Below are 25,921 nucleotides of genomic sequence, written 5' to 3'. Positions count from 1 at the left end.
CACAGATTCCAGCAACTTACTCCCTAAATGTGCGACTTTAAGAGCAAATGTCACATAGTCCAATATACAATTCAGGTCATTAGCTTTCCAACGAGTCTTCATTTGTTTAATTTTGATCATTATTCGCATAGATTTCGAAATTATAAAATTGCTGAAAAAGGTGATATATAATTATTTTCTATGATAATTATTAAATACCTACAGAAACTAGTGTTTCATCCTTTTGGGAATCATCAGTGCAGGGTGTCACAATTACCGTTGCTCGGGAGATTCGAACTGGGCAATGAAGCCATTACTGACTCCATTAGCAAGGATCAAATCCACATGGCTACCGTCAACCACGAGAAATATCTTTGAAATTTAAACATTTATTTTTAAATGTCTTAACATCTGTCAGGGTGATCTAATGATTATGATATCATGATCTGCTCATGCGAGCTAAAGTGACCGACTTTATTTCAACTGTAAAGTGATCAACGATAAGAAACGAGTTTCTTAAAGGAGCTGACATAATTATTTACTATAATAATTATTAAATATATATATATACATATATATATATATATATATATATATATATATATATATATATATATATATATATATATATATATATATATATATATATTGTTTTAATAAAAACCAAGACGTCAAAGAATGGGTTGATAGCAACAAATAGTGTATTTCATCGTTAGTTACAATTGTTTCAAGACTATTCGAACAAATCCAAATATTATGTTGTTTGAAAATTTTCACAAGAACAGCCTTTCTTCAGATTTATTGAATAAAAAACACTTTAACAATAAAACATTATGGAAACCATTTCCCTTATAAGGAAAAGAAAACAAGCGAAAATATTTTACCCATATCTCATCTTTGCAAAGTATTTTTTCAAGATTTATATATTTACCTATTTTTATATCTCCATTTAAAAAAAAATCAAACAAAATATCATACAATGTTACCACTAATTACCTATGTCCATTTAATATGTTTTATTAATACTACTCATTGATTTCTTAAATTAAATTTCTTTATTTAATTTAAATTATTTTTTTCTTATTAATCCGGACTAATCAACGACAAATTATTGCGATTCTATGTTAGTTTCATATCTGGAATTTACTTTGTTTATTTACAAAAATATCGGCTAACCTATTTATGTGATTTAAGAAAAGTTTTTGTTTAAAAGTTATTCAATAAGGAAAGAAAGTTTAACATTACTTTATACTTAGTTCATTCTCATTCTTCATTTAAAATTAAGGATCTCAATCCAGTTTTTACTTTTTATTTTTTATTTTCTTTCATTCTTTCCTATTAAGATTTACGATTATCGGATATTTTGGATATAGAAATGGAGGTGACTCTGTACGTTCGAAATTTTAAAGGTTTAGTTGAATTATAAGTTACCAAAAACCTAATATGTATCCAAAACGTTGAAAGGGAAGTAAATCAAGCCGTTCGATGTTTTAATGTTTATGCAGGTTTGTAGGTTTGGTAAAGTTCCTAATATGTATTTATGATTTATTTATTAATTAAACAAATCCAATTAAAACTAGGCTAACCTATTCAAGATATAAGTTTGTAATGCATATCTTAACCATGATATTGATTTGATTACCAAATATTTGACCTACGTTTGCCATCAAAACATAATTTTCTGAGGTTATGCATGGCTTTAATACAAAATAATAATTCGGGAATTAAGTTCTTAAATACTTATCTAATAATAATACATATCCCATTAATAAGTATTCTAATCATAAATATATTCTTGAGCTCCATGTACGTTTTACTCCAATGATTTTTCTTTTTGGATTTAATCGTTTAGAATAAGGTGTTATTTAAAAAGCTAGGATTTTTCAAGTTTTACTAATCTAAAAACAGTATAAATTAATCTCCATTCTTTAATTACTAATGTTTTTTTTTGTGGAATTCATATTGCTAATTTTTATTAAGCTCTTATATTGATCAAGTAACGGTATCAACTATTTCACCATCAATATGACTAAAATTGCTAATCTTTGTTAATCCTTTTCATAGATCTAAATTTCTTACCTAATAATCCATTGTTTTTATTTCTAAAAATGTGTTTCTAGTGTAAAATATAAGATTCCAGATTTGCTTGCTAGATTTGAATCATTCATCACATCTAATTTACATAATTCTTAGCTATTTAACTCTATATTAACTTTGGCCTTAGACTCAAGAACCTTTATTTTTCCCAGAATTTTTTTTCTCTCAGCTACATTTAAGATGTGATAGCAAAATTCTATTCCTATGAAGGTATCACTGTATAGCATCCAGCCTTTTATTTAATATTTCTTCTTTAGAATTCACTATGTAGAAGAAGTAAACACAGATTGCACCTTTTTGATTTCCCAGGTCTATACTTACTATTCTTATCTACTATTGACCATTTCAATTCAAAATCTTTTTTGTTTCTATGAAATTCCCTGACCCAATCATCTAATTCAGTTGTATTCCTCTTTTCATTTCTAATGTTGATTCTTTTACCATCTCCCCTTCTATCATTAACACCTTCTCTATTAGTTTCCATCTCCGGTTCATTTTTGAAGGATACAACATAGTTTCTGTATCTTTCCTTAAAGACGCACCCTGTGGCTCCAAGATGTACCTTCTTAATATTATTGGCCTTAATCTCACATTTGTACACTATTTCTGAGGTTAAGCATTTGCCACCTAACAGACAATTACCAGGTATTCTGCAGTTACATTTTCTCTCTAAAGCACGTTCATCCGATACTGAGTTATTGTTATCCCTTATTTTGCTTATTTTCCTGTTATTAGAGCTTATTATAGTGTTGGCTAAGTTGGTGGAGGTGGAAAAAGATAGTTTTACTGAGTTCCTATTATTTTGCTTAATCTGAGGTATATATTTTTGGATATGCTCGCTAAACGGCGGATTAAACCAAACCTGTTTCTTGCGTCTGTTTCTCTTATTCCTAGCACCCACCTCATCATTACCTGTTTCATTGCTATTATTACTCTCCCTGTTTTCATTCCTTTGATCCTTATTAATGTATCCTTTATCAATCTTCGGTTTCTTTCTTGCTCTCATTGCCATGTTGTACAATATTGTGCAGTTAGATTTGCTACTCTTATTGTTTGCACTCCTCTTGTATTCTATTTTACCATAGTAATCCGATCTAAGAAGAGCTTCATTATAATATTCTTTTTTTATCAAAAAGACTCTCCTTCTTTGAAAGCTCAGATATTCCTTTAGAAATGTTAGGGATAAGTGCCTTCTTCATACACTTAGAATGATTCGATAGATAATCAATATAGAATATTTTTTGGTTAAGTTTGTGATAGGGTTCATATGTGTTATCATTTAGATTAAGAGTAATGCCTAGAAAATGTACTTTTTTGTAATTGGTGTCTATTGTTATTTCTAATCCCATTTCATTAAATAAACTTCTGATATTTTTCCTCGTTTTTTTCAGTAATTCGATCGCTGGAATTAATCATAAATAGTGTGTCATCCCTATATAGCCCCCCCCCCATTTAAACCAGGTATTTTTCTGTTTATCTCCTTGAGTAAGTACAAGCCTACCAAGTCAGTAACCCACGCAGAATTGTGATGTCAAAATGGCCCTCTCTATCTTTTCTGGTCCACAGCTCCCCATTATATCTGATTAAGGTTTTTCTAGCTATTTTTATAATTTCAATCTCCAACTTGGTCACGTCCGTTTCCTCATAAACTAATTTAATTGCTTTCTCGAACAATATAGGGGAAATTGAAGGGTAATATGCATCTATGTCAAACATAATAAATTTACTTTTTTTTATTTTTTGGGAATCTATCGAACCACTTTATCACTTCACCTGAAGAAATCCAGAGGTTATATTTAATTATGTTTTATTTTGGATTTAAAGGTTGGTAGAATTCTGTCTAGTATCTTTTTACTGATATTACCTATGTCAGATGTACACGGTGCAATTAGTCTAATATTGGGTTTATTATTGAAGTTCGGTTTGTGGTCCTTCAATAAAAACCGAGGGTTAAGTGGAGTATAAACTTCTATTTTATCCTGAATATCCATTTTCTCACAAATTTTCAGTGCTAACAAGTTAATGCTATGGAGATCTTCTTCAGTTGCTTTTTTATATTTATTATTAAGTTCAGTTAGAATGAGATTGTTGTATGTTTGAAAATTCATACCGTAAATGTTCATAGTTTTATCTGCGGGAACCATCAGGTTTGGATTATCCACTATTTTTTTGAAAGTCGTATTAATGCTTTTTAAGTTAGGGTTTAAATACTCATGCTTTTTTTAAAACTTTTAAACTCTTTACCATATTTATCAAGTCCAGCTCGAAAAGTTCCAAGGATTGCAACTGTGGTGGACAAATTCTGGTTTACAATAGTTAATGCTGTTTTCCTCCGTAGGATTTCCATGTGGACCTTTATCCGAAGTGTGTGTATATATATATATATATATATATATATATATATATATATATATATATATATATATATATATATATATATATATATATATATATATATAATAAGGCTGTTCCAATACAATGAAACCGCTGGTTTGTCTTTGGAATATGTATGTATAGTTTTTAAATAAATAAATATGTATATTGTAACAATATTGAGACATGTCAATATCGTATTAATAAAAATAAATAAATTTAATGGTTAAAATTCCGAGACGCAAAGAAATTAAATGACCAAGTAAATTGTCGCTATGACAACAAGGGCGACAGCGAAAAAAATAAAAACAAAAAAAAAACAAAAAACGCTGATATACTGTAAATACAGAAAAATATGAGCAGCGTTTCTATCGAAGAAAGTTAACCGTTAAGAATTATGATGCAAACAGTTGCAGAAGAGATTCCAAGAAGGGAAGACGTTTAAGCAACTCTGCTGATAAAAACAAGAAAACAAGAAATATGAAAGAAAACATATTTGGCGTCAGTCAGCATAAATTAAGGTTGGTTTATCTTTTACTCTTTTCATTTGTCAGTTATAAAGATATATTGGACCACTTTACGAGAACTATTAAATGTCGAAAACTCAGAAATCTTGCTTTTGATAAAAAAAAATAAATACCGCCCAAAAGAAAAAAAGATAAAAAATAAAAGGGAAAAGGAAAAATAAAAACAAACAAACAAAATAAACAAAAGGGAAAATCAACAGCAGTAGTCTCCCTTGTTCTATCATAAAAAAAGAGATAAGGGGCACAACTCCGTAAATTATTTCTGTTGTAAATTTGTCTTTTTCTTTTTTTTAATGAGAGTTTGGTATGCGAGATATATACCTATATATATGTATATATACAAAAAAGAGAAAGGAAAAAGAGAAGAAAGACTTATGAAAATAATATATATCATCATCTTTTGAAATTTGTATATATTACCTATTCATTCTTTGATTCCGTTCATTATATGTAAAATAAAAAGACAAGCAAAAAAAAAAAAAAGAATATATATACATGTTGAATTGGTTGTCTTTTCATGTTAAAATATATGCTGAAATTTCTCTGACCTACCATTTCTTACAGCGATAAAACAGCTGATTGCTCAATACATCCATTCATTCATCTGACATCTATTTTATAAAACCACAATACCATGACCAAATTTGCCTACATTTATATATATATAGTGTGATGGCAAGCCAGCTTTAGTTTTGCTACTTGGGATAATTTTTAAATAGAAAAAGTAGGCTTTAAATAGCAATGTCAGAGCAAGAAAAAAGCTTAAATTTAAATTGACAATTTCGTTTTTTTTATTGCAGATTTGGCAACTATCAGTTATTTTGCGTTCAGCTTGGTTTGGTAATTCATTATGTGGTTTCAGCAGGACGGGACTACATATCACATAGCGCGTGATATGATCAATTTACTGAGAGAAACATTTGATGAATTAATAATTTCACAAAATAGACTTTTCGGGATATGTAAAGCCCCATACCTATACTGTTACACTAGATACAACAGACCACTTGGAAGAAAACATTTGATGCATTATTGCCAAAATATAGCCTAATTCAATGCATAGAGTTGTGAAAATTGAACCTTTAGATCACACCATATATGCGCAAGCTGGGGGGGGCATACACTCGAAATTCTATTTAAATTATAAATACAAAAAATTAATCTTTGAAATAAACCACATATTTGTATGATAAAAATATTTTTTGTAATTCATTTTAATTTAAAATTCCTCGTCTTTAAAAAAACACCCAACATCCTATATATATACTAGCAAAATTGGCCAGGATTAAATGCGGATCAAGGAATGTTTCACCCTGTCATATTTCAATCAAATCGATCCTGCTCTAGTTGTAGATCCACCATGATGTATCAGGAGGAAGCTTCACATGCCTCCCCGCAGTTTACATCGCACTGTAGAGAACCTACTGTTGATTTTATAAAATTATTTTTATATAATGGCATGTGTTAAAGTTGAAAATGCAAAAGTCAAGTATCATGGCTCAATTGCACTCTAAACAGAAACATTCATTTCGAACACGCCTCTGTCATATCAAAGTACCTACTGATGATTTTATATGCTGGGCCTTTCTGCTTGTGCGGTAATAAAACTTCTCAACTGCACTTGTGATGTTAGGTTGTATAAGGGGTTAACTTTAGGTAAAACTCTTCATCGGATTTTTTCGATTATCGAAGGCATTTTAATCCATCTACTTATGTGTGACTGTCTGCACAAAAAAGGAAAAAATTGTTTCAAGGAAGGAAAAATCATAAATAAAACAAATAATATTTGAGGAATGATATTCCCAAAAGACAAATTCAAAACTTTCCACAGTATCCTTTTGAATTTAATTGAACACAGCAGGAACCATTTAACAACTTTTTCAAATCTGAACTTGGTGAAAACCTATCCCACATTTACCAAATTTTATCTATTTCTATTATTATTATTATCTATTTTAAAGAAATATTTATAGGTGAAAGAAAATAAGTAAAAAATTTTAATGCATGTCCAGAGATATTTAGTATATTAAATGCGAAAATATGGACACTAAACCGAGAATTATACATATTCCAAATGAATCACGGGAAAACTGTCATCAATTCATCAATATTTATATTTAAAAAATGTTAGCAAATAACTACAAGAAAAACTAAGTTAAATTTAAGTAAAAATGTATTTATTCTTTGATTTATTTACAGCTTTTAAAATTTATTTCATCAATTTAATCAAAATCCAAATTAATAATAATCTGTGATTTTGTTAGTTTATTAAGAATAAACGAAATAGTCAAGAGCGATAACTCAATATAATGGTTAAAAAAACAGATTTATCACCCTTAGAGTTAAATTAACAAATATTAAGTTTAGTTAATACATACACACATGCGCACGCACAGACACACACATGCACACACACGTATACACACATATATGCACATATTCATATAAGTAGTTAATCGCATGCATACATATGCATACATACACACACTCACAAACACGCACATATAAACACGCATATACGTGTCATTATACACATTCATAATACGCCCCCTTCATTCACTTCTGTGTGACTGTCTATAATATTTACCCTGTCTTTGATGATTTGTGTGATGGCAACATCGGCTATATTTACAATGAAACACTTAAGATGCTTATGGAAAAAGAAAATGTAAAAATTCGCCTATATATTTAAAATAAAATCAACGAATCCAAAAAATCCAAATTATGATTGTGGATTGATTTTTTGTGGTAACTGGAATATATATATATATATATATATATATATATATATATATATATATATATATATATATATATATAGTTTTTGATTTTATTTTTATATACAGCTATGTTCTTCATGATATGGGGTGGGTAACTTAACTAAGAACAAATGAATCTCCCTATCTACTCCATGAATGATGAGTTGCTTGCTAAAATGTTGCATTTACTCCTGTGTTGTTAGGACACTGGCTGTATGTCCTTTGAGTTTGATCTGATCTCCCTTCTATTCGATCTCTTATCACTTTCATTTTCGTATTTTGAATGTACATTTCGTGATCGAAACCTCATATTCAAGCAACACAGTACAAGAGCAAGGAAAACGTTTCTACAGTAGATCCCCGGGATACGGTGACCTTAGGCTAGAATTTGTTCAGGTTACGATGTGAAATATGGTATTTTCCCTGCCTTGCGGTGTAATTTATAATGTTATTTGATTATATACATATGTATGATATACTGTACTGTATTTTGTTACTAATGTTTAATGCCATATCTCGGGGCTCTACTGTAATTGGCTTCGAAAGAATGTGTGTGGTTACTGGACCTGGAGTCACCATTCTAAACCCTAACCCTAAGCCCAGCCCTAACGTTTGAAGAAGAGATCGTTCACGACTAGAATCAATGAGAAATTACTGATGAAATTTGTTCCAATGAATGGAGAGCTTAAGCTAATTTAAACCAACTCAATTTTCGTCATGTTTTCTGTAAACCATCAACAAAATTTCGTTGATCATAATACATAAAAATTTCGTTGATCATAATACATAAAAATTTCGTTGATCATAATACATAAAAATTTCGTTGATCATAATGCATAAAAATTTCGTTGATCATAATGCATAAAAATTTCGTTGATCATAATACATAAAAATTTCGTTGATCATAATGCATAAAAATTTCGTTGATCATAATACATAAAAATTTCGTTGATCATAATACATAAAAATTTCGTTGATCATAATGCATAAAAATTTCGTTGATCATAATACATAAAAATTTCGTTGATCATAATACATAAAAATTTCGTTGATCATAATACATAAAAATTTCGTTGATCATAATACATAAAAATTTCGTTGATCATAATGAATAAAAATTTCGTTGATCATAATACATAAAAATTTCGTTGATCATAATGCATAAAAATTTCGTTGATCATAATACATAAAAATTTCGTTGATCATAATGCATAAAAATTTCGTTGATCATAATACATAAAAATTTCGTTGATCATAATGCATAAAAATTTCGTTGATCATAATGCATAAAAATTTCGTTGATCATAATACATAAAAATTTCGTTGATCATAATACATAAAAATTTCGTTGATCATAATGCATAAAAATTTCGTTGATCATAATACATAAAAATTTCGTTGATCATAATACATAAAAATTTCGTTGATCATAATGCATAAACATTTCGTTTATCATAATACATAAATATTTCGTTGATCATAATACATAAAAATTTCGTTGATCATAATACATAAAAATTTCGTTGATCATAATACATAAAAATTTCGTTGATCATAATGCATAAAAATTTTGTTGATCATAATACATAAAAATTTCGTTGATCATAATACATAAAAATTTCGTTGATCATAATACATAAACATTTCGTTGATCATAATGCATAAAAATTTCCTTGATCATAATACATAAAAATTTCGTTGATCATAATGCATAAAAATTTCGTTGATCATAATGCATAAAAATTTCGTTGATCATAATACATAAACATTTCGTTGATCATAATACATAAACATTTCGTTGATCATAATACATAAAATTTCGTTGATCATAATACATAAAAATTTCGTTGATCATAATGCATAAAAATTTCGTTGATCATAATGCATAAAAATTTCGTTGATCATAATACATAAAAATTTCGTTGATCATAGTGCATAAAAATTTCGTTGATCATAATGCATAAAAATTTCGTTGATCATAATGCATAAAAATTTCGTTGATCATAATACATAAAAATTTCGTTGATCATAATACATAAAAATTTCGTTGATCATAATACATAAAAATTTCGTTGATCATAATACATAAAAATTTCGTTGATCATAATGCATAAAAATTTCGTTGATCATAATACATAAAAATTTCGTTGATCATAATACATAAAAATTTCGTTGATCATAATACATAAAAATTTCGTTGATCATAATGCATAAAAATTTCGTTGATCATAATGCATAAAAATTTCGTTGATCATAATGCATAAAAATTTCGTTGATCATAATACATAAACATTTCGTTGATCATAATGCATAAAAATTTCGTTGATCATAATACATAAAAATTTCGTTGATCATAATGCATAAAAATTTCGTTGATCATAATGCATAAAAATTTCGTTGATCATAATACATAAAAATTTCGTTGATCATAATACATAAAAATTTCGTTGATCATAATGCATAAAAATTTCGTTGATCATAATACATAAAAATTTCGTTGATCATAATACATAAAAATTTCGTTGATCATAATGCATAAACATTTCGTTTATCATAATACATAAATATTTCGTTGATCATAATACATAAAAATTGCGTTGATCATAATACATAAAAATTTCGTTGATCATAATACATAAAAATTTCGTTGATCATAATGCATAAAAATTTTGTTGATCATAATACATAAAAATTTCGTTGATCATAATACATAAAAATTTCGTTGATCATAATACATAAACATTTCGTTGATCATAATGCATAAAAATTTCCTTGATCATAATACATAAAAATTTCGTTGATCAGAATGCATAAAAATTTCGTTGATCATAATGCATAAAAATTTCGTTGATCATAATACATAAACATTTCGTTGATCATAATACATAAACATTTCGTTGATCATAATACATAAAAATTTCGTTGATCATAATACATAAAAATTTCGTTGATCATAATGCATAAAAATTTCGTTGATCATAATGCATAAAAATTTCGTTGATCATAATACATAAAAATTTCGTTGATCATAGTGCATAAAAATTTCGTTGATCATAATGCATAAAAATTTCGTTGATCATAATGCATAAAAATTTCGTTGATCATAATACATAAAAATTTCGTTGATCATAATACATAAAAATTTCGTTGATCATAATACATAAAAATTTCGTTGATCATAATACATAAAAATTTCGTTGATCATAATGCATAAAAATTTCGTTGATCATAATACATAAAAATTTCGTTGATCATAATACATAAAAATTTCGTTGATCATAATACATAAAAATTTCGTTGATCATAATGCATAAAAATTTCGTTGATCATAATGCATAAAAATTTCGTTGATCATAATGCATAAAAATTTCGTTGATCATGATACATAAAAATTTCGTTGATCATAATACATAAAAATTTCGTTGATCATAATGCATAAAAATTTCGTTGATCATAATACATAAAAATTTCGTTGATCATAATACATAAAAATTTCGTTGATCATAATACATAAAAATTTCGTTGATCATAATGCATAAAAATTTCGTTGATCATAATGCATAAAAATTTCGTTGATCATAATGCATAAAAATTTCGTTGATCATAATACATAAAAATTTCGTTGATCATAATACATAAACATTTCGTTGATCATAATACATAAAAATTTCGTTGATCATAATACATAAAAATCATGATTCGATGCAAATATTACAGATATTTTTCTTTCACGATAACAAATCAAAGCAACACCTTCTGTTTTTACATAAAAAAAGAAACTCATACAATTACGTTTGTGAATTTTTGAGATATGAATTGATTATTTGTATTATTTGGATTCTTCAGACTACTGTTCTCCTCTAAAGTGTTATTTGTAGAACGGTGTATCTAGTCGAATTCTAGAATCTTTTTGTCAAACTCGGGAATTTGCACAGAATTTCCAATAGAAGAATCTGCAAAGAACTGTGGCATAGTGGATAAAGTACTTGGTAAAATTCAGAAAGTTACTCTGGAGGTTGAAAGTTCAACCCTCAGTGTGGGCGACACTCAAAATACAACTGTGAATTACATGGTTGCGGAACAAGAACATGCTAACCCTGTAGATTAAAGAAAGAGTTCCGTTTGAAATTCCGTGCAGATTGCCAAATTTGACAGAAATATTAAGTTCAACATGATACACCTGAAGAAGGTCAGAGATAACACTGAAACGTCATGCAAATAACATTCAAGATACGAATCTCACGCAAATGTTAAATATGTATTAAATACGAAAATACTAGTTTTATAAATCATTTCCACAATCGTTATTCCCTCATCACAAATCACACTTTCCAATGTTATTCACCTGATGATTCAACCCAACTCTCTAATATATATTGACAAATGCCATCCACTAATTCTGCATGAAAAGAGTTGAATATCAATATCTGTAATAATTCTCCTTGCAGACGACAAATCAAAATTGAATCGCTTAATGTCATTTGTGACAAGAACAGAAGAGGAAATAATGATTCTCAGTAAAATAAAGGTAATCAACATTTTGTTATTATAATAAGCTAGAGAATGCCCGTCCCAGGACGGGTAAAATTAATTCCCCAAAGAGAACAGTTTTGCACCACTTCAATGACCCCTTATAAAGATTAAAATCAAAATATAACGATACTAAGCCTTATGTATACAATCCTTATTCCAATTTTGATCAAAATCCATTTTGTTGAGGGGGTAAGTTCATTGAAGTGTATTATATTGAGGTGCATAAAGACTTGTGATATGAAAGGAACTGAAGTTTGGCAGACAGTGCAAGTTAAAAATAATTTTTTGTACTTAGCTCAAGATTAGTGTTTGGTGCTTCAGTTCAAATGTAGCAACAATACTCCATACACAAACGAACTGTGACTTTATAGAGATATAGGATCCTAGCTAATGTGAGGAATTTTTGGTACTTATGTATTTATGTTATCATGAAATAATAATTTTATTATTTAGAAAGCTATTCTTAACATGGAGAGGGGAGAGTGTTTTGTAACTATTTTGTACTTTCACCTAACAATTCAATAAACAAAAATATCGTAAAAATTGAATTTTACTTGAAAATACCATTTAAAAAAATAGCACGGTAACATAGACGCACAAGCACCAAATTTTCTAGCTTGGTAGAGAGAGCCTACCTTTTTTGTAGTAGACAATATTCCATTTTTTCAATCTAAACTTTTCTATAACTACAAAAATCTGTCTTCTTTGTTCAATGATATACAACTTCCACTATAGCTGTATTACATTGAAATACTAGTTCTTGTGTTAGATTACCAGAGAAAAGCAATACTGAGCTTGGTCAATATTTAGATGGGTGACCATTTTAGCATACAAAGTATTGTATAGATTTGGAAGTGGTTGTAAAGTAGCCTTTTCTAGTATCACCCTTCACTCTCAAGCTTTGGTAAAGCAACTATTCTAGTAGAAGAAAAACTCTGAAATATCACTGATTTTTCTCTGCTTGCCTTAGCACTGTTTCCTATTATTTTCGATGTCTTTTTGCAACTGGATTAGAGCAATACCATATCAGAGGAAATGTGGTTAGAAATTGCAGAATTCTTGCTTCACTATAAACACCTTATCATACAGGCGCTCGTTCAGAGGGCATCTATTGTCTAATGATTAATACAACCTCCTTCTTCCATTCTCCTTTTCTAAAGATCAAAAGTGAAGTTAAAAAACTTAAAGAAAATTAAAAGAAAAAGTATTTATGAAAATCTACCAGAATTTGTCCAATTTTTCACTTCATTTTACGGGTATGATCTCAATTCGAGAGTTTTGGTAGACTGTGGTATCAGCCCTTTGTTGCCATTGCTCTCAGATTCACTCTGCTTGGTAGTAAGTCATATAAATTAAAGTTAAATAGGATTTGTTCTGGTTATGACATGAAACTACATCCAATAGCGAGGCTTCAATTTGATCAGCAGTAGTAGTACTTGTTAGAATCCCACTTATGACTTAAATAAAATATGCCCTTCATGGCATGGCACACATTATTTGCATCATGAATAACTGGTTGAGACAAACACTATGGATACATATTTGGAGACATTAAAAACCAATGCCAAGTATTTTCTGGGTGGATTCTGGGTTAAACAGAGCTGATAATGAAAACATAATGAAATAGCAATATGATATGAAAAAAAGATAATATGATATGAAAAAAGAAATAGAATCTAAAGATCTCCATTGTAGCTGTAATTGTAGGAGCAACTGGACTCATGAAAAAGAATTCCAAAAACTACCCCGCAAATATACCCGATGAACCAAGTGTAAAAGAGATACAAACAATTGCACTTAAAGGGACAATCAGAATACTAAAAAGAGCTCTCGGTTGGAATGTATAAGATAGCAAGTGAATGTCTAACATCCCTATCTAGAACAAAATGCTAAGAAAATTGAAAATAAAATTTTTTAATTATGACATAATTTTTTAATCCAAATTACCTTTTGACATTAAATAACCCAGAAAAGTTTGATATGCTGTAAAACAACAAACATTTAATCATTGAATCGTTTTCAATTCATGAGTAAAATAGAAATAATAAATTTACTCTCTATGATTTTACTTTTATTTTCATAAAATATTCAACACGAGAAGAAAAATATAAAACAGTTGCGAAGTCATTCTTGTTTTTAAAATTACGACATTTCTCTACTGATATTCCTAATTTCATATTTGGATGAAAAGTCGACAGGAGTTGGCAAAAAATAATAAGCAAGAACGATGAACTTCAGCTACCTGCAAATGACTTCTTTTCATTATTTATTTCCTACAATGGCACCTTACAACAAAAATATTCATGGACAGACATTATGGAAATACATTTCACAAAAGAAATGGAATATTTCACAAAAAATATTTCACAAAAGAAAAAAGAAGAAAATATATCAGCTAGAATCGAAACCGAAACTGTAGCATTCAAAGCTGGTGACGTTACTACTGTAGCAAAATGACACGCACATAAACCAATTAAAATTAAAAATAAACTAAGATGGATGTACAAAATGTTTCAGGATTTTTTTCAATTTTGACCAATTTTGGATCCTTTAAAAACAATTTTAACGGGCCAAAGATCCATAAAAAATGGCCTGTAAAAATCATTTCATTTGAGGCTTCTAGTGCCGCTCTGCAACTTTTAGTTTCGGAGGAGATAGTTTGAAAATATGGAGACAGGCAGACTGACAGACAGACAGATATAAAGTCGTTTGTATATTAGATTTATACTTCCAAAAAAGTCCAATCATACTGAAGAGATTTAACAAACAAAACGATCAACTGCATTTAACGATTTGTTCTTTTTTACAATAACATCTACTTTTATTAATATTCTCTTTATTTATGAATTGTTTATTTATTGTTGCTTTTAATATTATCTGTCAGAGTCTTAAGGCATGAAGTTTTATGATATGTCATCACACTTCATGCCAGATAGACTCTTCCATTGGTCAACAGTGGTTAGCAACGGCAGAATTTCCCTGGAATTACTCAATCCATTCCTAACTCTTGCAATCATATTGACACTGTGTTCCACTAGTACTACCAAGATAACAAAACTTCTAAATGATTTCAATAGTTTTGCCCTCCAAATCTATGTCCGTTTCCATTATCATATACTTCTAGCAACCCACTTTTAATTCTGATGCATTTTTTTGGGTATTGCAAAGAAATGGAGTTTATCCTAAACTCCCTTTTCACAAAATGAGCAAAGTAAGTTTACTATTTCTGAGGACTACAACTCCTGATGATCACTTTTTCTTGGTAACATTTATTCCCAGAACATAACATCGTTATTGTTTATGTAAAAACCAATCTCATGCATTCTGTGTTAAGTGAATTCATTTAGAGGTTTGATGTTCAGTATGTGATTATGGGCTGTACGCAAACATAAGCTAATAAAAATATCTAAAATGCATGAAATGACTAATGAGAGCAGTTTATACAAGTTAATCTAATAAAAGATTCAATTCAGAAAAAAGCACCTTGAAATGTAAACATAACAAAATATGCATGATAATGACAACAGTTTGCATCGTTTTTGTCATAAGAATGAAATTAAGATCAAAATGCCTGAAAACATAATTTTGGCCACACTAACAGAAAAAAAATTACATTCAAACAGAAGTTTTTGAATGTGGGTCTTTCGATTTGGCTTTTGGCATACTCATCTGGATAGTGTTAAAGGTGTACATGTTAAATAAACGTAGTATACAGATACAGAAGTGTAGCAGACGAAATTGCAAGCAACAAGCAGGACCGAATTCTCACGGCTGGAAATTTTGAACACACTTCTTTCCTGACTCATCCAATCAGAAGTTAGTTCTCAGTCACGTGACCGAGTTTATAAAAGATTAAACCGGCAACACACTCTCTTTCTCTTTCCTTCTAGATCTTGGACTGACAACAACTCTATCTGGAACGGACCCGTCGCCCCCAACTTCTCTCTTGGGACTCAACAGATCTCACCCAGCTTTAGGATTTGGGGGTTTGACTAAGACGTGAATATAAACAAGCCAACATAGCTTTCTCCACATACAAACTTTCTTTCTCATCCTACAGTACTATCTCTAATCTTTCATGATGCACATTTCCACAACTACTTTAGACACAAACATACATGAACTCTGGCTCTTTCAACAGACCTGTCAAATCTTTAATCTACGTTTCCACACAAGAACAGTTCCACGACTAACCTTTTCTCTATACAACCTACTAACGAAGATGATCAATAAATATATTAAATAATAATAATGTTAGAATGCGACTTCTTTTCTTTTCTTTATTCTCTGATTTAAAAGTAAAAATTAGAGACTTGCATTTGAACATGATTCTGATTTTGTAATATTTGTGTTTTTTCTTTGATAAACAGACTGAACAGGAAAGTTACATGAAGATTTTAAGCGAGGAATACTTTCAAATACTTAAAAGTAGTGAGCAGCAAATGGATGAAATTGAAGCAGAAATCTACAAGCAAACTTGTCGCTTAAAGTTTTTAAAATTAGAAAATAATATTTTGAAACAAGTAAGTGACACCAAATGTTTTCTACTCTAAAAAATTTACAATAATAGCATAATCATTCATTGATGAAAACCGTAATTTTTGGTGGGAAATTAACTTTTTGAAACAAAACGATAAATCAGACTAAAAACATCAAGAGCAGTTAATTCAAGTGTATGTAAACTTGGCGCTAAATCATATTTATTTTCTTTCAGGGAATTGCAGAATCTGTGCAGATGATTGAAGAGGCAGATAAAATCAACCAGAACGAAATTACTATGCAAAAACGCTTGAAATGTTTCCTCGAATACTTGAAAAGTAAGACACACGTAACAACATTTTTTATTAAAATAAATTTTATTAATGACAAAACGGTTTAATGGTAGTTGTAATTATGATGACTCTTAACTCATACCATAACCAGTGAGACACGCTGTCAAAAGCATTCAATTTTAAAAGTATTTTTCAAATTAACAAAAGAAATCAATGAATATCTCATGCTTCATGCAAAATAAGAATCTTGATATCATCAGAATTTACAGGCGATTAACGTAAAACTCCGACAATTGTTTTGGTGCAAACGTTGACCAATTTAAAAAAATGTTTTGTTATTATAAAGAAAATTGAGAAAGTGAAAACAATATTCTTTTTGTTGTTATAATAAAAATACAATGAATATTGAACAATTTTTATGAAACTGTAAGAAAATTAAGATTAAAATAAAAACCAAAAAGCAAGGCAAGTTTCATGAATAAATATTAATGACCAATTTGCTGGCCAGAAATGTGTTGTCACGGATAACATCCTAAATGTATGACGTTTTTTTAATGGAAAATATCACTTGCTTGTTTTCCATCATCACAGTTGAAAGCTATATGTGGTTTAGGAAAGAAACCCAGCTGCAAGCAGACTGATGTTGTTTATTGCTACATGTCTTGGAAATTTACCAGCAATATAATGGCTGGAGAGTGGATGCATCAATGCATCTGATTTGCAAATATGATATATTATTTCCAATTCAAAGTTATTCTTTCAATATAAAATGATAAAATGTTACTGCTTGTTCGATTTGGATTTCTTAACAGCTGAACATTTACAGTCGTCGTCGTCGTCGTCGTCGTCGTCCTCCTCCTCCTCCTCCTCCTCCTCATCATCATCATCACCACCACCACCACCACCACCACCACCATCATCATCATCATCATCATCATTTGTTTAAATTCTGTTTTTCATACTAGCATATGTTGGACAACTTTTAGAAAGAAAAGACTTCATGAGCTCACCGCCCTATACTGTCCAAATCTAATCTTCCTCTGATGTCATCAGATATGAGGCTGCCTTCAAAACTTCCATAACACATCCATGGTATGATTTTCATATCATTTCTATCCATTCAACGCAACTGGCCATGTTTCACATCCCTACATCCTTGCACTTCATAAATGCGCCTGATAAATCCTTTTCTTGACAGTGATAATCTTCTGCTTGTTAGTTAAGGTTCCCTTGTAACTCTTTCAATCACACTAGCATCAGCTTCTTTGTTTTTATATGCCATCATCATCATCATCATCATCATCATCATCATCATCTGAATCTTCTGAACAACAATAGCTTTGCCATCCAATTTTACTTTCTAATTTAAAGAGATGACATTTTGACAGGATAGCAATAATGTCGAAATGTAACTGATTTCCTCAGAAACCGAGAATTTAGATGCCAGTAGTTCCACATTAGTATTTCAGTTTAAAAGATGCATAAATGAAAACATTGCTTTTTTTCATCATTTGTTTAAATTCTGTTTTTCATTATTATTTAATTAGTATTAAAATGGCCCAAACGGGAATTTATGACACAAGTTTTCTGATATTGCTTCTTCAATGGAAACGTTGCGAAACACACAATGTGCCATTTTAATACTTCTATAAACATCTCATTATATATGTCATTTCTGAACTGATGCAGCACACGTCGTAAATCTAAGCATCACATTTTCGTTTTAGTTTTGTTCACCTCCAAACAAGACATATCACCAATTGGATGTAGAGGATTATTATTAGAGACCATGTTTAGAGGAGATGGGCAAGATGGTTTATGTTACAATCAAACTTCTGCATGTTAGTACAGTCAGGAAAGCAGGAAGCAGGGAGAGAATTTCAAAGTCTAGCAGGGAAAAAGCTATTAAAGCAAAAGACTCTCTGGCATATAGGAACCTTTAATGAAGGAGTCGGATTTTATTGGCAAACGGATTTGTCGGGAGTATGTACATTATTGGAGATAGAAGCGAAATGAGTTCATCAAAACACATTCCTTTAAAGTAGTTATAAAACAAGCACAATTATGCAACATTGTGGCGATGGGACAGGGATTGGAACTTGGTTAATAGTGTGGGACCTATTAGATTGTAAATTCTTTTTTGGACCCTGTTTAAGAATGAGAAAATGTGGATGCACCAACCCAGATGTGGCAACAATACTCCATGCATAGGCGAATGGTCACTTTGTAGAGATACATCATACTCTCAGATGTGAGTAATATTCCAGCATGATAGAGGGAACCCACCTTCTTTGCAGCAGCCTTTGCAATGTCCTCAATGTATTTGTTCCAGTTCATGTTTCCTGTGAATGTTTAACTTGTGAGTTTGAAGGAAGAACTCTCAAGTAGTGTGTTATTAATCATAGATATCCGTGGTTGAGGTTTCTTGTAATTGTTAAAGGAGTTTTAGTAGTTTTAGTACCATAAAATGTTACTATCAATTTACAGTCTCATTTCACTAGACTAGAGGTCATTTTCTAAGCATTCTTTCATTGATGTAGAAATGTGTACACACGGTTTTCCCTAGTATTGTATCGCCAACAAATATAACCATCTCTCTCAGACACAATTTAATCAGGGAAGTCATGCAGGAATAATAAAGGTATACGGATCGACTCTTGAGGCACTTCCATATTAATATCATACTGTTTGGATGTACATCCATCAACAACGACCTCAATTTCCTCTTGCCGAAGAAGGATCTAATTATAGTTAGCATTCATCTAGTAATACCATATAATTTAATTTTTATTAGGAGACTTTTATGCCAAACTTTGTCAAAGGCTTTGGATACAAGGTGCCTTCAATAAGTTTCCAGACTTTTTTGTACAGGCATTTAAAATTGATGTAGACACTTAAAAATGATACTTATGCTATTGCTATACATCTTATGAGATGACAGACTAATTTTTATGATTTCAGATTCGAATAAACAGCTACAGCAGGAATTGGAATACACCCTACTAAAGCCCGATTGTCAGAGCTGGTGAATCTGAATGTGAAGACACTTTAGAAGAACGATATCCAATAAAATTCTGTTTTAAACTTGGAAAAAATGCTACAGAAGCGTACGGAATATTTCTTGTATATCAAGGGCTACTGCACTCGCTTCCCCCGCCTAGATATAGTGCATGGTATTTGTGGTTAGAGATGACAATTAAAATATCTGCAGTAGAACGGGCTTGCTTGTCAGTCAGAGAAAAGATTAGTTTTATGAGGTGGTGGATGAGTGCTTTAGATTTTAGTGAAGAGAGGGAGAAGACTGATGAGGTGAAAACTGAGCGAGTCATTTCTTTCAGCAGAACATTCACATGAACACGAGTCTGCCCCAAGGGTCGATATATGGACTTAGATTATTGCTTATCTTTATAAACAACCTCTCCAACTCCAATTTTTTTCAGGGATGGGTATATTTGCTGATGACACTATGCTTTATTTCTGGCATGAGGACAAATTAAATGTCCGTACATCGAAAGTAATGGCCGAATCCTTAGAAAATTACCTCCAGGTTTTAGTGAAATCAAAGTCAAAAATTGATGGTCACATTTCATGCTACCAAGACAAAGTTCTTACTGTTAATAAAATAATAAAAACCTTTTCAACCACTGATTTTCTTATAGGCAGTCACCACCCTTGAGAGTCCAACGTTCAAAGTTCTTGGTTTTACAATCCCAAGCAACATAAATTGGAATAAATACATACTGCTGTAGAAAAGCTGCTTCCTTCTAATAGAGACTAGAAAACTTCTCACATCTTCCAATATCATATATCTCTACAAAACCACCATTTATCTATGCATCTGGACTGATGCATCAACATTTTCCCCTTAGACAGAGTACACAAAATCCTGCACTGTTTACTAAACTCCAGCCTCTGTTGCAGAATTTCAGTGTTTTATTTTCAGGTTTGTTTCCACAAAATGAACTCACTATACTTTTACTTCCTAAACAAAAATACACCAACCCATCTGACAAGCTGTTAAATCCCATACCCTTCATTGTAATAGTTTCTTTCCCAGGCCGCTCGTCTTTGGAATTCCGTGTCTGCTCTTTGTTTTCATTAAGAGCACCAACATTAAGAGATGTAAACAAACATCTTTCTACATAATTCCTCATCCAGATTGCTTCCCTATAAATCTGTCCCCTCCCACAGTAGCGCCTTACAAGACAATATGCCCTGTTTGAAATGAATAAAAGTAAAATCTCTCTCTCTCTCTCTCTCTCTCTCTCTCTCTCTCTCTCTCTCTCTCACACACACACACATTATATATACATATATAATAAGGTATGAAAATATATTTCTGGCAATTACTCTACACACAGCCGTATCATCTCTTCAACAGTGCTCAATATGTAGTAAGGTACTGCCTGACGTTTTGCTATGAGGTTGAAACACCACTCTGTAAGTTAATTGCTAGAAATCACGAATTTTAAATTCCTAAATTATGATTTATTTGCCCTACCTAGTATATTGAGCAATTTTATTTAGCTGGGATAGTCTTATATAAAATATTACATCCAATAATATTTTGTAAGACCAATAATCACTGGATTTGCACACTAGTAGATTTATTGTATTTCATTATTCTGAATAATCATATATATATAATTATTCTGAATAATTATATATATATATATATATATATATATATATATATATATATATATAAAATATATATATGGCGATTAAGCTACTCTGAATATTCGGCGTTTCATCCACTCTAGGAGTCCTAGAGTGGATGAAACGCCGAATATTCAGTGTAGCTTAATCGCCATATATATTTTATAAATTACTAACTAGCTTTACCTACGTATTGAGCACTTTTAAGTAAATACTTAAAGTTTACGCATAAATCTATACTTTCGTATATTAATTTTATGTGAGTAAATGAAGTAGTTATATATATATATATATATATATATATATATATATATATATATATATATATATATATAAAAACTTGTTATTTCACCCCTAGGTGAAAAGTAATTGTAGGTTCATACCTTTTCCCAATTGTATTAGTGCATAATTTAACAAATTTGAAGTTGATATAGTTGACTCCATTGTATATTGTTGCAGATTTTATGGTGGTCAATGTGGCTTTATTAATTGTCTATGGTTACCCTATTCACTCGTTGTATCAGTCGCTGCTAGTAGTTTTGATATCTCTCCAGCTGGTTATTATTAGTTAGGCCGTCTTTGGACAAGTTTTTTTGACTTCTGGACAACAATCTTTTTATAAAAATGCAGCCTTTGTTTTTAAATTTTTAGTAATACGATTTGAAATTGTAATGTAAATGTGGAATTAAATTTTACTTTTATTTTAAGAGTAAAATTTGTGTTCGTTCTAACAGAAAACTTCTAAAAGATTTTCTTTGCATTTTTTCTGTTTCAGGTGGATTTATGAGTAAGGAAAAGGAAATGGAAATAATAGGAGAGGTAAGGCAGAAAGCGGAAATAACTCTGTGGGTTTGCAAGCCCTTAACATCAAAATGTTGGACTTGCCTTTCTGTGATCATGTCATTGTTGTTCTTTTCTTCATTGTTAGAATTTCTATCAAGATTCAATGAATTTGTATCAAGATTCAATGAATTTCTATCAAGATTCAATGAATTTCTATCAAGATTCAATGAATTTGTATCAAGATTCAATGAATTTGTATCAAGATTCAATGAATTTCTATCAAGATTCAATGAATTTCTATCAAGATTCAATGAATTTGTATCAAGATTCAATGAATTTGTATCAAGATTCAATGAATTTCTATCAAGATTCAATGAATTTGTATCAAGATTCAATGAATTTGTATCAAGATTCAATGAATTTCTATCAAGATTCAATGAATTTCTATCAAGATTCAATGAATTTGTATCAAGATTCAATGAATTTCTATCAAGATTCAATGAATTTGTATCACGATTCAATGAATTTCTATCAAGATTCAATGAATTTCTATCAAGATTCAATGAATTTGTATCAAGATTCAATGAATTTCTATCAAGATTCAATGAATTTCTATCAAGATTCAATGAATTTGTATCAAGATTCAATGAATTTGTATCAAGATTCAATGAATTTCTATCAAGATTCAATGAATTTGTATCAAGATTCAATGAATTTCTATCAAGATTCAATGAATTTCTATCAAGATTCAATGAATTTGTATCAAGATTCAATGAATTTCTATCAAGATTCAATGAATTTCTATCAAGATTCAATGAATTTGTATCAAGATTCAATGAATTTCTATCAAGATTCAATGAATTTGTATCAAGATTCAATGAATTTGTATCAAGATTCAATGAATTTGTATCAAGATTCAATGAATTTGTATCAAGATTCAATGAATTTCTATCAAGATTCAATGAATTTCTATCAAGATTCAATGAATTTCTATCAAGATTCAATGAATTTGTATCAAGATTCAATGAATTTGTATCAAGATTCAATGAATTTGTATCAAGATTCAATGAATTTGTATCAAGATTCAATGAATTTCTATCAAGATTCAATGAATTTCTATCAAGATTCAATGAATTTGTATCAAGATTCAATGAATTTCTATCAAGATTCAATGAATTTCTATCAAGATTCAATGAATTTGTATCAAGATTCAATGAATTTGTATCAAGATTCAATGAATTTGTATCAAGATTCAATGAATTTGTATCAAGATTCAATGAATTTGTATCAAGATTCAATGAATTTCTATCAAGATTCAATGAATTTCTATCAAGATTCAATGAATTTGTATCAAGATTCAATGAATTTCTATCAAGATTCAATGAATTTGTATCAAGATTCAATGAATTTCTATCAAGATTCAATGAATTTCTATCAAGATTCAATGAATTTCTATCAAGATTCAATGAATGTTCATTTGTGCAGATATCCTTTCCACTCTATTCATTGAAAAAAACAAAATTTGCTGCAGAAAAATTTGAAAAAGCAAGACAAATTTTTAAAGAGCTTACAATTTATTATAGTAGAATATCAACATTCTCTTGCCTTACAGATGCATTTAACTCCCCAGTCCTGCTGGAAGGAGCAAAATGTGAAATATCTGCTAACTCATAAATATTGATGTGTTGTTTCTTCTGATCCTGATTAGTAACATAATTCTGAAAAATAATTTTAACACATTTCTCAAATCAGTATCTCACAAAAGACAAACAATAAAAATCATATTATTTGGATTATTCTTTTCATTTTGGTGTTATTTTCACATTTCGACTGGTGTAACCTCTGACTTTATTCATGTGTATCTTGTCAAACTCAGGAATCTGCATGGAATTTTAAACAGAACCCTTTATTTAATCTACTGGGGTAGTATGCTCTTGTTTCATCAGCCACGACCAGGGCGAAGTTCTAAGTAATTTTCAAATGTATTTTGTGTATCGCCTGTATGACGAGATCCCTGGCGACACCAGATGATCTAGCTTTTCAAATAGAGGAAGAGAAAATGGGAGAAGGGTCAGGAAGAAAAAGGAAAAAGGGTCGCCAGCCGAAAATGTTTGACTCAGATGACGAATCACGCATGGAAATAAATAGTTATCGCTTATCACATCAGGGCCGGGGTGGGGTTTTTAAGCGAAATACAACGAGAATTGACATCTATCAACAACGAAAGGGTTGTTTTTAAAACCTCTGAGTGATATGGAAGACAGCTGGAGTAGCTAATAACTCCTAATTAAGTGATAAGTTAGTTGGACAGATAAATAAATAAATTGAACCTAGGGAGAGATATGGTCATGAAAGACGAAGAAGAGAGAAAAGAAAGAGAAAATGAAAAGAATAAAATAATGAGTTCACGAGAGAAGGAAAAGAATAAGATAATGGAAAAAAGAAAGAATAACTCCAAAAAGGTGGAAGGAGGAATTTCTGATTTGATAAAAACGATTGACTTTTGGAGTTAGGGGCCAGAGTCCAGAGTCCTTTTTACTGACTGGCATCGAGACGTCCACATCGCTCTCACTCCGCCTGGGGGGGGGGGGGGAAACCCTCATAAGAGCTAAGTTGAAAAGCTCTTGTTCTTAGCTGGGAAATTGATTAGTGGAACTTAAGTATGCAACCTGCATCATGAAGCTTGAATCAAAGAACTCGACTAAACAAGTGTAAAACGATTTATGAATAATTATTTTGTTTCGTTATGTAAAAATGCCTCAGAGTTTTTCCTTGTTTCTCGCTTGCCGGCCAGAATGAAGATACAGTTTGTTTCAGATATCCCCTGACGCCAGATGATGAAGGAGACAGACTGGATCCAGCACAAAGCCAGAGTGACGGCCGAAATCGACAATGTTGCCACACAGACTTAGGGTCATGCACATTTCGCGTGCATTGAGCAGCAGAAAGATATTTTCCAGTGAACAGTGAGAGTCTGGTCACCCTTGAGGGGTCCACCACTAGACAAGTAAGAATGTAGCCCTGCTGGGTTGCATCTATGGTCCTGTGAGCCAGGAGCGACGAACATGGCCAGAAGTACATCACAAGTATGCTCCCGTGAACCAGGATAGCGACCTCCGAGAAGGGGGGTTAGGATTACATTATACCTGTACTGAGATTGAATCTTCAATCTCTAAAAGAATGTCACTTAAAACTGAATTTTACCACGTTATGCCATTTTCGTTTCAACCTTGAATTATCAAAATAATCATAGCATTTACTCACATCTGTATCTCTGATTATCATCTCGATCATAATTCTTATTTTCGGATCACGCTGTGGTAATCTCATTACATAATATTTATTCTACAATGAAAGAGACCTAACAGCAATTCAGTAGCTCTCTTTATACTTTTAATTTCTCAGTAAGTCTGATTGGTTCATTAGCTAGTAACATTTA

The 25,921-nt window shown here is 30.5% G+C and overlaps 1 protein-coding gene across 2 annotated transcripts in view; it reads left to right on the top strand.

Moving 5' to 3' along the window:
* Window positions 1-25,921, top strand: part of LOC145255723 (uncharacterized) — a 187,904-nt gene that overhangs the window by 124,594 nt on the left and 37,389 nt on the right. For both annotated transcript variants that reach the window (XM_080114324.1, XM_080114323.1), the window contains exons 19-22: window positions 12,184-12,263; window positions 16,639-16,791; window positions 16,983-17,085; window positions 22,475-22,518. In XM_080114324.1, the coding sequence (XP_079970450.1) occupies window positions 12,184-12,263; window positions 16,639-16,791; window positions 16,983-17,085; window positions 22,475-22,518 (380 nt within the window). The remainder of the gene's footprint in view (window positions 1-12,183; window positions 12,264-16,638; window positions 16,792-16,982; window positions 17,086-22,474; window positions 22,519-25,921) is intronic.

This window comes from Euprymna scolopes, chromosome 31 (assembly GCF_053919585.1).
Source record: "Euprymna scolopes isolate OS-2025 chromosome 31, ASM5391958v1, whole genome shotgun sequence".
Lineage (NCBI taxonomy): Eukaryota > Metazoa > Mollusca > Cephalopoda > Sepiida > Sepiolidae > Euprymna > Euprymna scolopes.
Note: the sequence above shows the minus strand (reverse complement) of the source record. Positions and strands in the feature narration are given on the sequence as shown.